Below are 13,449 nucleotides of genomic sequence, written 5' to 3' on the forward strand. Positions count from 1 at the left end.
CAATAATAGGAATGTGTTTTATTCAATGTAACATACTCCAAGAATAGATAATGAATAAAACATTTGACGCAGAAATAAAATCGTAGATCGTATCCCATGATGTGACCCCCCCCCCAAAAAAAAAAATAATAATTCAAAGTTCTTGTTTCTGAAACAGTCGTTGAAAAGACGTGTGTTCATGGGCATCCGGATTGTGATGCTCATCTTTCTAAGAAATCAATAAACACACACACCCCACAAACATTGAACCTTTTTAAATTGTGCATAATTGAGTATAGCTGTAATAATATACCCCTCATTAATCGTCTTCACAGCTTCGCCTTTAATAATAATTGTTACCGATAGATCAAGCCGTCTCTGCTCCGATAACACCACTAGAACGATAATGGCCGGGGAGCCAAATGTGCTAACATGTACAGCATCCGAAGCAAGGCCTCCTGCAGTCCTTAACTGGATTGTACCAGATCATCTTACTTCCAACCATCAAGATCAGACTGATGTCGTTAAAGGCAACAGCTACACGTCTCGGAAGGTTGTTACCATCACGCCCTCTGCGAGTGATCAAGGAAAGCATATCAGCTGCTTTGCGTCACATCAAATACTCCAGACTGATCGTCAGTGTATTGTTAACCTAAATGTTCACGGTATGTTAACAAAATTGATGAAAATGAAAAAAATAAGTGATTTTCCTGACATCTTCCTCAGATTCGTAATTATATTATGATGTTTAGATAAGTCTTTATTTATTGTAAACCACGAAATGTTCTCCCATAAAATCTAACCCACATTACTTCTCCGTCACTACACAAGACATAAAATGGTATTTGTTTTAAGCCCAAACTCTTTCGAATTGACATACAGTATATCGAAAATTCTTCCTTCTTTTCTTCACCTTTCCTATAAAGTTCTTCCGTCTAACACGACAATCTTCCAATCTGGAAATGGAAAAGACTACCAGACATCACCAACAGTTATTTACGTTCAAGAAGGTTCTTCGGCTTCGATCAGCTGTCAAAGTATTGGATCACGACCGGCAGTTGAACTGACATGGAGAATTGACGACCCTGATATTCCTCCTGGAAGTATTAGTCGGTCGAAGACTCAAAATGCTGTAGACGACAGTCTGTTTGATACCTTTAGTACTTACAAGTTGCATCTGTATAAGAAGTATCAAGGGTTGATTCTCTGGTGCTTTGTATATCTGGGTGAAGATTTTGTCGAACGACAGCTTGTTACAATATCAACATATGGTAAGTGTATGCTACAGCACCACCGGATGAGGTCGTTATGACTTTCCCTTCTGAATTAAAAGAAGGGATAAACATCACCGTGATCTGCAAGGCTGCTAATGGGTACCCAGCTCCTCACATTTACTGGTACATAGGATCAACAAATATGACAGGTCATTCATCCCTGAATATCAGTGAAAATGGGGCAGGTCGATATGATACTGAGAGTACTTTGACATTCGTACCAAAGAGGTTCGACTATGGGAAACATCTTCTGTGCCTGGCAGTTCTACCTACATTATCCGCAACTTGGTCTTTGAATGATAGCATGGTTTTAAACTTACCAGGTGCCTAGTTGTTCAATATCATATCAATGTCATTTGCGATGTTTTCCAATTATATTTTTGAAGTAAGGAACTCCATAGAGTTTTGCAGAATGTTATGATATGTCTGTAACGTTTGCGTAAGTCTCTGTGTTTCTGGACCAGTTGAGATATCGTCTTTTTGATTAATTCGTAATTGACTTTTATTAATGAAATAAATATAATCGTCATGTCATGTCTATAGACCTATTAGGATAATCTACTTTGCTACCTATCGATTATTCTTAAATTATTAAACTTCAAACTGCAGTTAGACCCCATTCACCTTCTTGGTTCATCGTCAATCAACACCAGACGACATCTACGTCTATCTTCTCTGCCTGGAAAGCTAGATGCACCAGAACTGGACATGCAGAAACAATGTCAGTAGGTCGAATCAGATTTTATTGTAATATTTCACAAAATAAATAACAGAATGTAAACACAATACAAAACATTGCATTTAATGATTATGATACAGAAGGCAGTGTGTTAAAATAATGAATGACTGTATATGCTTATAACAATAACTGAGCAGTGAAATTTAAATGAACTTTCATAAAAAGCAGAGCTTGTGAAAATATTATGAAATCAGCAATGAAGGAGACACACACATACAATAATTCAGACTACAATGTTTTGAGAGAGCCAAAGATAAGGCAATAGCATAAATCAGATTCACCAAAAAAAGCATGATGGGGGCCATCTTACCTTGTATACCCTCTACTTCTAGTGGATTAAAGAACGGATCACACCACGATATATTGACGGTATTTGTATTTACAATATACCGTGCGTTCATTATTATGTGGAAGTATTTATGAAATATTATACCTGGCTATACATTTTACATTTTAAAGAGTGAAATTCATTATTTTGAAGCAAATTGAATCAAAAGGCAAGTGGAAACATAGTATAGACATGGCGGGATCTAAACAAATCATCAAAGAAACTTTACCCCAGTAACATATAAGTCATATAGGCGAGATAGTATATTTGATTATGATGATATTCATAACAAATGAAAGTAACCTTACTGAGCATTGTAACCTGAAACCTGGCGATCAGTCATGGGAATCATTTTTTTAACGTTTCACCATACACTAAGAACAGTGCAATCATTCAAAGAAATCAGGCCAGCGATCAGTCAATAAGCTTGTCGTTCAGAGGCAATGATGAACTAAACGATGAACATTTTTTTTGTCGCCATCACAGCCTTTACAAGCTAACCAGAAGAGATACAAAGACACGGATTGAGGTTATAATCACGCTCCGATCCCTCATACTTCACAATGATCCTTGTCTGAATGATATATATATATATGAGTTTCTCCACCTGCACGTGACTAAGTGCATACAACCAGTCAGCGCAGTGCAAGAAAAAATTCTCTTTCCTCGATTGTGACAGGATAGAAAATTCCTCCAAATCCTACTTCAAAACGATATCACTTGTTGAAAAGACGTTTGTTTCACCAAATACTTTGTTACTCTGTATTGCGATGGTACTTGTTCTTTTCGAATCGGTTAGGCTGATGACATTGATATTGCACTGCTTGGATTGATTGGCGAGGATCATCCCATTTCTGTCAACATCAACGTTCTGGGCAATTATTACCGGCAAAGCTGTCATCCTTTAGACAGGTAGACATACACTGACGTTTTTAATCACATTTGGCCTTTCTGTCGTAGAGACTGATGCATTAAAAAACTGGTTAATTAAAAAAAATTGCTATTGACAACGAATTTCAAATGAATTTTAACAATTTTAACAATTCCATTCGACAATGCTTCATCCAGGCGGCCACCTGGTTTCCACTATTCATAGACTACAACTTCAGCGATGTGATATACATGCTCCGATCTTCATCGATGATTAATTAGTGATTCCTGTGATGATATTTGTAGCATACATGGCGTTACTGTCCTCCTCCCACACGAACACCTCTTCATCACTGATAAATCCACGAATTCCCGGTTTCTCGACGACCGACGATATATGGCTTGACTTGACAAGCTCCCATTTGCCGATGTACCCATCAATTATACCATAGTATTCTCCAAGTTCTCCCTCTACAATCTTCACTCTCTTAATCTCACGATATATTCTGTTAAGGATGTTGCCAGCGTCTTGATGCACATTCAAAATGTTTCATCAGAAAATGTTAGTACCTGGTGAGTTTGATTCAATTTATTATTATATTCACCAATCTTTTATCCCGTTTGGTAATTTGTATGACAGTCTACTAAATATTCTTCAATGTATAAATTTCATGCATAATTCGGCTAGTAATATCCTTGATCCTTTTCGAAATGATTTCGCTAATTGTCATCACATCTGAAAAGGAGAATTTCTTCTCGGTTTTCGATGATTCTCTCTCGCTTTGCTGTTTAAAACCTTCCATATGTCATGTATGTCGACACGTTCCTTCCTATTTCCTCTTGTAGTAGAGATTACCGGCTCCTCTTCATCGATGATTACTTTGATCATTCTGTTCTCTTTTTCCGTGCTCTCTTTAACTTTTCTTCGGAAGCAACCTAAAAGTTATCGTTGACTACCAGGGAGATGCTTACTTATTGAGGCCTCGGCGGACGCGATCGTAGATTTAACGTTTTTTAAAGACTGCGCTTCTGCTTCTGCTCTCTTGTGCTGCTTCTCACCCAAATTGTTCCTGCAGTCGGAGGTTGCATCCTGGATATTCTTTACCCTACATGTTTTCTTGTGATTTCCCGTAGCGCATAGACTGAAAAAAGGAATTTCTTGTTGTCTGCAGTATCTTCTGATTGGTTTATAATCTATATCGCATATCCAAATCTCAACTTGATGTTCCCGAGTTCTTTTCTCTTTTCTCTGCTAGTAGTGGAAGCCATTACAATCAGGAAGTTGTAGAAACTTCGGTTGTTGAATTCGGTAGGAATGAACCAAAAAAATATATTGTTTTAGATTAGACAGACTGACTGGTATGCAGTTGCGCTTATCAAATATACAGATAGATGTGATCTCCCCTGGTCCGATTTTAAGGGGTTCACAAAATGCATAAAAGGAATCAAAATGAAAAAAAAAATATTGCGTCAAAGATTCAAATATGGTTGGTTTTATTGTTTGCGTCAGTTGAAGATCAACAAGGCATGTAAGGCAAAGCCCTCTAAGATGGCGGTGCGATGATATCATTGCCTAAGGTCGTCCCGAAGAGTATGTGTAGTGACAGTTCTCTGGACGCCTTCCCAATCCATTGTATGTTCGATTAAGCAATCTCGACATCAAACCGGCTATGGGAAAGAGCACACTCTGTCGTCCGAACAAATGCAGCTATATATTTGATATATGAAATATCGCACTTTCATTTTCGACCGCTGACAACCTAAGACATTAAGTCGTACATGCACTTTTGAAATGTGCTTAACGGCATAGGCTAGCGAAAGTAAGGAATAAACCTCACCGTCATCATTATTACATCAATGTGTTTGAGACACATCGGAAATGTCTTAAAAACAATTTGTCTCACCTACTGCAACTATCTTACATTTTGATAATGAACGTTTCTTTGTTGCAAGGATTATTGGATTGGACATTATCACTCTGATCTCAAATGGCGTATCATATTTGGTGCATGTTTGCTCTTCTTGTTTTCTGCAAAGGTATGTCAAATTAGATTAAATTTGAATAAAATTGAATCTATACATATTGGCTTGTAGCGTTTTTCTCTCTCTCTCTTTTTAAAGGTAGGCTGTTAATAAAACTAAGAATATAGAAAGTATGACTTCTTACGTTAATGTATGATTATTTTCAGTGAGTTTAAGGTCAAAGTAGACTGCCGACAAAAAACATATTTTCCCATTCATGCTTGCCATTAGCAGGATCAAAAAAATATTTTCTTTCACTTAATTGCGTTGTTCACGTCTGTCTCGGAATGCGCCTTCTGGGCATGTATCCATCTAAAGACCATGGACTGTGTTACGCATTTAAGGTGCACGAAGGGTGTTATCCTTCGCAAAATGGTGCAACCTGTAGCAAAACTCGAACAAGTGCAAGTTTGAACCCTTTTGTCACGTTAGAGTCAAATATGAACGAGAATCTTGAAGGGTGCAATTTGCAGCTCTTGATACTAGTCTAAAAAAGATGACGGTCTTGTAAAGTACTATGGATTAGCAATACGTCTATCATTACCAATCATTGACAATATTCCTTACCAATCCATTTACAGGCTCCCCCTCTACCATGTCTACAGCCACGATATCTTTTCAACGAAGGCAGTTCCTACCTGTCAAAGGAGAAGATTTTACGATGGAGTGCACCTATTTCCCTCCTTCGAATGTTCGCACTGTCAAGTGGAAACACGAAGAAACGCGAATTGCGTCTGAGTGGTGCACAACTGCAAGTGAATGTACACCCAATATTTCAAATCCTACAAAGTACAAGTTAATGGGTGATGACCGCAGCACATCCCTTACAATAATCAATTTGAACACTGGTGACAATGGGAGATACACATGCAATGTATTTAACCTACATGGAGAACGTTCAGCGACTGAAATACTGAAAGTACTAAATCGAGGTAAGAACAAAAGGGAGGTTTGACAGCATCGGTTACATTTCATTCCACCTAGCTAAGATTTTTCGTTTAAGCACGCACGCTATTTTGCGACGCATAACATCATTTTAATCGTAGCAATGTCTTAATCACGACCATGTTCTTACAGAAAAAAACCCTTCCCTACGAAGAATTTGCATTAACTACAATGAGCACGATGATCTACGAATGCGAAGGCCTACTCATCCAATTTTTTGCCATCATTCTTACCCACTGAAAATACATCGTAATGAAATACCTAAACCATTTTACCTAGAGCCCGAGACTATTCGCTGTTTAAGCAGTAAAAAAACAAACTTGATAAAAATTAAGGGTAATGCCTTTGTTTAGCACGTGTGAAACCAAACTGTAATCATAAACGCTAATCACAATCACAAAGTCCAATTCGACTCCGGATGGAAGTTCCAGTAAAATTTTACCCAAATTACGGTACGAATCTTCTGTGTGAAAGTTCAAGTGCTTCTAAAGACAAATTCAAGATAAAAGTTTGAAAAGGCCTATGATCAAACTGCAAAGATTCTATCGACGATGCTTTTGTTTCACCAAACATGTGAAAGGTGATTTAATTGTAGATATTTTTAGTTTTACATAACCCCCGTCACCTCCTGCTTTATGTATTATTTCATATAACGGGCTATTTCCGACGTGTTATTTGTAAGAAGTTAATAAATATGAATACATTGACGGGGCATAAATGTATGTGGCAAGGTTATACATTATATAAATAACATTATGACTGTTTTATTACTTTTTATTATTTATTTGTTTATTTAGCCCTTTGAAAAATTTGCATGAGTTCATACTCGCCAACAAGAAAATCATTTAGTGATTAATCATTTAAAAACTGAAATGGTAAAGAACCATTTGGGATGAGGGTGTATATTTCTAATGTACTCTGTATTTCTCCAGTTCCACCCTCACGGGTTTTCATGTCTGACGCCGAATCGGGACGGCAATACTTGAACAACGCCAATATAAGTATAACTGCTGGAGAGTCGTTTAGCATCACATGTGGAGCAAATAGGGCAAGGCCTCCCGCAGTACTGCAATGGCTAGTACCAGAGGACGTGACCGTTGTTCATCAGGATCAATCTGATGTCATTCAAGACGGATCTTACATCTCCCGGAAAGCCTTGACGATCACATCCACCAGAGATGACCACGGAAAGATTCTCAGCTGCATCGCATCACACCCTGAAATGCAAAGGAGTCTTAGATCCTCAGTTCTACTAAATATTCATGGTATGTATCATTCAATGAATTCTTACGTGAACGCGTATTGATTTAAATCCTAGATTTTTAGTCCTTGCAAAATTTCGTAACACTCAATTCATCCACAGTAGCCTAAACATTGGACGAAATATGCTAACACTTTACGTCATTTTAAGCTCCATTTCAATCTATTTGCATACTTATCTACACAATGACGAACCAGTTGTTTCCAAGCATTATTCCGTAGTGAACACAATTTTCTTTATTTCTTACCTTTTTATTGAGATCATCTCCTGTTTATTTACGCGCGGTATCGTTAAGTTACAAAACTGCTTTTCACAAAGCGCCTGTCCGCATTTCATACAATGCTTCCTTCTTTGTTCTAGTACTTTCTCTTACGATTCTTCTATTGTTTGCCATGCATACAGTTCTTCCTTCTTTGTTCTACTACTTTCTCTTACGATTCTTCTCTTGTTTGACATACGCACAGTTCTTCCTTCCAGTGTGCTGCTCTTTCTAACTGGAGGTAACCGGTCACAATCAACAGTCCTATACGTTCAAGAAGATTCACTGACTTCAATCACTTGTAAAAGTATTGGGTCATTTCCAGCAACTGAACTATCATTGTGGTTAGTTGGTGACTTTGGCAGGACTCCGATCCACGCAAATGTATCAAGTAATAGGAGCGTTTTAGACGACACTTTATTTGACACTGAAAGTACCATAACCATAAGACCGGATGCCATTAAACATGGAATGCACATTTTATGTTCATCGTATATGGACGATGTTTTCTTTGTTAAAGTACTGGCAGTTAGACTATTTGTTTACGGTGAGTTGTTTCCTTCAATAACTTAAAAATCTAGAGTCAATATTGTTAACGGTAGAACTGATAAAAGGTCATCAATGAAAATTCATCTAGAATAGCCTAACCAAACCTGAAAGAACTAAAGGATAGATACTCATGTGTTTTTTTAATAAATAAAATCATTTTTGCTGTTAGTGATGATTTAAATTTTTTTTGTTCGATTCCCAATATACTGTCCGGGCTATGTAAAAAAAAAAAAGTTTAATTCTACAGCTGAAGTTTGACTATGACCAATAGTTTTTCATGTTTTGTCTGAAGGTCTACCAGACAATGTCGCAATTATTGTCCGTGGTGATATGCTCGAAGGCTCTGAGACCAACATAACATTTACAGCTCTTAATGGATACCCTGCTCCTCACATTCACTGGTATATCGGGTCAAGGAACGTCACAGGCAATTCATCTGTGAAGACATCCATCAATAGCGCTGATCGATATGATGTTGAAAGCACTCTGACCATCATACAAAATAGGTTTGACCACGGCAAACGTCTTCTCTGTCAGGCAGCTCAACCTACTTCATCCACTTTGTGTTCCGTGAATAACACAAAGGTTTAGAAAAAAAAATTTCAACCTTCGATCAGGACGATGACTGTAATGAAAACCCAAAATCACCAGATTATTCAGTTATAAAAAATGAATAATGAAGAAAAAATATACATAATTATTGACAACGAAATTCAAATGAAATTCCACAGTTCCACTCGACAGTGCTCCATTTCGATAATTAAAGCAAGGTTTATCATGGCCGTACCCATATTTTTTCCCGGGGGGAGGGGGGTCGTCAAAACGCATGAAATTTCTTAGGAATGTTTTTCAAAGTAATTAATAGATTGGCGGTGCATATAGACACACGCGATTTTTGTTGATTTGGAGTATACCCGACGTTTTCCTAGGACCTAATGTAATCGAAAGAGTAACTTAAATGAAATAACGAGAAATTAGGATTATACCTTGACAGGAATAATACACGTAAACGGAGATGTCAGAGAAGCGCAAGCTGCAGATCACCAACGCATGTATTAAAAGGTAAAGGTATCAGCCTCTAGATGGAGCTGCGATGACTCCAGTACATAAGGTCTTTATTAAGTTAAATGACAGGTGATGTAATAAGTAATTTCAAAGTTGTGTGTATGTGTGTGTGGGGGGAGGGGGTCTGACGAGGAGTTAACTCGCAAAGTGTCAGATTGGTTACAAGTTGATAATTTGTTGCGTATCACTTAGTGGCACAGTGGTATGTTAAGAGTAAGCGGTGTTGATTAGGATCAATATGAACTCTACACACAATAAATGTGTTCAGGAACACTTTCACTGAGTTACCTCTGATTGTGTTCGTTTTGGAGCCCATCTTGAAGAGAATATGTGTCCTGACGGTTCTCTGGAAGCCATCAAACTCCATTGTTTGTTATTAGTATGTCAAGCAAATCTCAACCTCAAATCGGATAAGAGAAAGAGCACACTCTGTCGCCAGATCGTTGAAATGCCGCAATACCACTTAATATGATTAATATAAATAACATCGTACTTTCATTTTCGACCGTTGACAACTTAAGACATCATGTCGTTCTTTCGTAATGTGCTTTAACGGCATGGACGATTGAAAGTAATCGAACTTCATTGTCATCACTATTGCTTCACTGTGTTTGGGACACATCGTGGATGTCTTCTAGAAACGAAATTTGTCTCACCTACTGCAACACTCACACTCTCATATTTTGATAATGAATGCTTCATTGATACCAGGATTATTAGATTGGATGCTATCACTCTGATCTCAAATGGCGTACCATATTTGGTGCTTGTTTGTTCTTCTTTTCCTTGGTAATGGTAAGTCGGTTTCATAAGATTAAACTCCATAGGCATACATATTGGCTCGTAGCATTTCTCTTTGTAGTAAATATAGGCTATGAATAAAAAACAATATTCTATTCTGTAAGATAACTTGAAGTGAGGTTATGACCCACTGCATTCAGACTGTCTGGAAATGGTCCCCCCTCAAAAAAAACCGCTTCCATTCTTAATTCCGGTATTTGTCTCAGAATGCCCTTAATGAGCTTATGAATTTGGAGAGGACGTATAAACTGCATAAAATACAGAAACATTAGGTTCACAAAGGTGCAATCCGAAAAAGGGAAATGTACATGATAATAATTTATATAAACTTTAACAAGGACCAATTGTAAGCCTGTTTATTTAATAAGTGCTCATGATTCATCATCTAGAGCTGAATAATTTTTTTTTTCTGAATAGAAACGTATAATAACTAAATAAAGAAATCTGCAGCAAAAAACTAAAACAAGTGAAAATTTGCACCCCTAGAGTCAAATATCCGTTCGAATCTTGAAGTGCGCAACTTTGCACCTACTGATATAAAACAGATGCTATCCTGTAAAGTACTATGGATAAGCAATGAATTAATCTTGACAATGGTTGTTTAAAAGAATTCCTACCTACCCAATCCATTTGCAGGCTCGCCCTCTTCCTTGTCTTCAGGAACGATTTCTTTCCAACCAAGGTTGTCCCTACCCGTCAAAGGAGAAGATTTTACGATGACGTGCATCTACTCGCCTCCTTCGACTGGCCGCACCGTACATTGGAGACATGAGGGTATCCAGGTAGCTTATGAATCATGCACTTCTATGAGCATCTGTACAACTTCTATTTCCGATCCTTCAAAGTACAAGTTAATGGGAGATGACCGCAGCACATCGCTTACAATAATCAATTTGACCACTGATGACAATGGGAGATACACATGCGGTGTTTTTAACACAGGTTGGCAACGTTCAGCGAATGAACACTTGGAAGCACTAAATCCAGGTAATAACGAAGGTGCAAAGCCATATTTTTCATTACCAATTAAACACAAATATTGAAATCAAATTCCTGCACACTTTCAGGATTGGTCTAATTATACGTTTCTTGCTAATGTGGCTTTTCGTGTATTTCTATGCTTATCAGGACAGTTTATTTCTACAGGAACCCATCATCCTCATCTCGTCAGTGACATTTCATACTAGGGCCATGCTACCTATCTGCTTGTTATTATAAGAATATACACACGCTGAAATTCTTGTTAACGTTATCTATAAATTCTTGTTGAGATTTTTTTTAATGAAAATTCACAGATAAGCTTTACATGAAATGTTAAGACACACCACTCTATTTTGAAATAGGAGTAAACTTCACTCTCTATAGAATTATTAATATTTCTGGGAGAGAATATTACATATGAAATACATAATATGAACATGACATAAATCGAATATTGCAGTGCTTTTCACAATGCCACTGACATTCTTCAATGGTACACAAAGTTTGTGATGAAAGCCATTCAAGAGGGCATTCTTGTAGCTTTATTACTGCCCATGTCAAGGGCAGCACTTGAACAATGTAGTCGTATAGGTATTCACTATCTACTAAAGATTCGTTGAAATGTTAGATGTCCCTAGTATCAAAGAAAACTCGTGAGTTATAGTGTTAAAGACGCGCAAAAGAAAATAATTAAGATTGCAAGAAAACCAATTAATGATATGAATAACTGAAGCATAAGACATGTAAGAACAGGAATTTAGAAGAATATTACATTTGGATTTTAATCCTGAATAAAAACGCTTTCTTTTCCTCCAGTTCCACCAGCAAGGGTCTTTGTATCTGATACCCAATCGGGCTGGCAATACTTGAACTACGCTAACATAAGTATAACTGCTGGAGATCCGTACATCATCACCTGTGGAGCAAATCGGGCAAGGCCTCCTGCAGTTCTGCAATGGCTAATACCAGACGATGTGACCGTTGTTAATCACGATCAGTCTGATGACATTCAAGACGGATATTACATCTCTCGTAAATCTTTGACAATCACACCCACCAGAAACGATCACGGAAAGATCATCAGCTGCATCGTATCACACCAAGATCTACAAAGGACTATTAAATACTTAGTTACTCTAAATATTCGTGGTATGTATTTCAACCTAGGTTTTCAGTATACTTGCTGTTTTTTGTAATACACTGTTAATCCAAAATAGTTTGAATAAGCTGACATTTTGCTTCGAACCAGGTGCTTCTAAGCACTATTTAGCAGTTCAGGGATAATGAGTACATTCATTGACTAATCATATCGTCTTCTGATTTTTGTTATTTGCATGGTATCATGAAGTTTCTAAACTGCTTTCCAAAAAGGGCCTGTCTCATATCATACAATACTTCTTTCCACCTTTCTCCCTCTTTCCCTCACCCTTCTTTTCTAATTTTCTAATGCATACAGTTATGCCAGCCAGTGTGCTGCTCTTTCTAACTGGAGGTAACCAGTCCCAATCAGCAGTCCTATACGTTCAAGAAGATTCACCGACTTCAATCACTTGTAAAAGCATCGGGTCATTCCCAGCGACCGAACTATCATTTTGGTTAGTTGGCGACCTTGACAGGACTTCGATCCCTGCAAATGTATCAAGTAATAGGAGTGTTTTAGACGACACTTTGTTTGACACTGAAAGTACCATAACCATAATGCCAGATGTCAAAAATCATGGAATGCACATTCTGTGTTCATCCTATATAGACGATGCCTTATTTGTTAAAATGGTAGCAGTTAGACTAATTGTTTACGGTGAGTTGTTATCCCATAATGATTTTAGAACCAAGTAATAATATTGGAAAAATGGAACTGATAAAATAGTAAGACTATTCAATAAAAATTCTTGTAGTATAATTTGACAAACCTGACGAGAATTGCAAGGCAGTAGTTTACTGCTTCCACTTCTACTCACGGTTCTAAATATAGTAAACATAATCCCCTTTTGAAACGCAGGGTGCCTTACTATCATATTAAAGGGGTGCTTTGGGAGAGTTGATCGAAAATTCCAAAGTGCAGGTTTTAACCGATTATTCATTTACTGTTTCGTAGCTTTTAACATTAACATTAATAATGTCCTGAAGAGGTACATTTAGGGTCTGCCCTCTAGATAAAAAAATACAGAATAGTGTCTGACACGCTAATAACATATATTCAAACGGTTTACTTATTTTATTTTTTACTACTGTATAAGAAAATACACACAATTTTGAACTTTCAATGTCTCATTTCAGTTATTTGATTTTTGAAGCTGTGTATCCAATTTGTTAACAATACTAATCTAAGTAATTATTTTCTATTCCCACATGAACTGACTCTGCTGATAAAATCTT

The 13,449-nt window shown here is 37.3% G+C and overlaps 2 protein-coding genes across 2 annotated transcripts; both read left to right on the forward strand.

Moving 5' to 3' along the window:
- The first annotated feature begins 320 nt into the window (after positions 1 to 320).
- LOC121419605 (synaptogenesis protein syg-2-like) lies at positions 321 to 8,817 on the forward strand. The gene is made up of 5 exons (XM_041614062.1): positions 321 to 644; positions 906 to 1,250; positions 5,794 to 6,144; positions 7,090 to 7,422; positions 8,519 to 8,817. Exons 1-5 carry the CDS (start codon positions 386 to 388, stop codon positions 8,815 to 8,817), a joined length of 1,587 nt encoding a protein of 528 aa, XP_041469996.1. The 5' UTR covers positions 321 to 385.
- Positions 8,818 to 10,706: 1,889 nt separating this feature from the next.
- On the forward strand, positions 10,707 to 13,115 carry LOC121419606 (junctional adhesion molecule A-like). The gene is made up of 4 exons (XM_041614063.1): positions 10,707 to 11,079; positions 11,890 to 12,222; positions 12,530 to 12,668; positions 13,073 to 13,115. The coding sequence occupies exons 1-4, from the start codon at positions 10,809 to 10,811 to the stop codon at positions 13,113 to 13,115; spliced, it is 786 nt and encodes a 261-aa protein (XP_041469997.1). The 5' UTR covers positions 10,707 to 10,808.
- The last annotated feature ends 334 nt before the right edge of the window (positions 13,116 to 13,449 follow it).

This window comes from Lytechinus variegatus, chromosome 8 (assembly GCF_018143015.1).
Source record: "Lytechinus variegatus isolate NC3 chromosome 8, Lvar_3.0, whole genome shotgun sequence".
In the NCBI taxonomy this organism is placed as follows: domain Eukaryota; kingdom Metazoa; phylum Echinodermata; class Echinoidea; order Temnopleuroida; family Toxopneustidae; genus Lytechinus; species Lytechinus variegatus.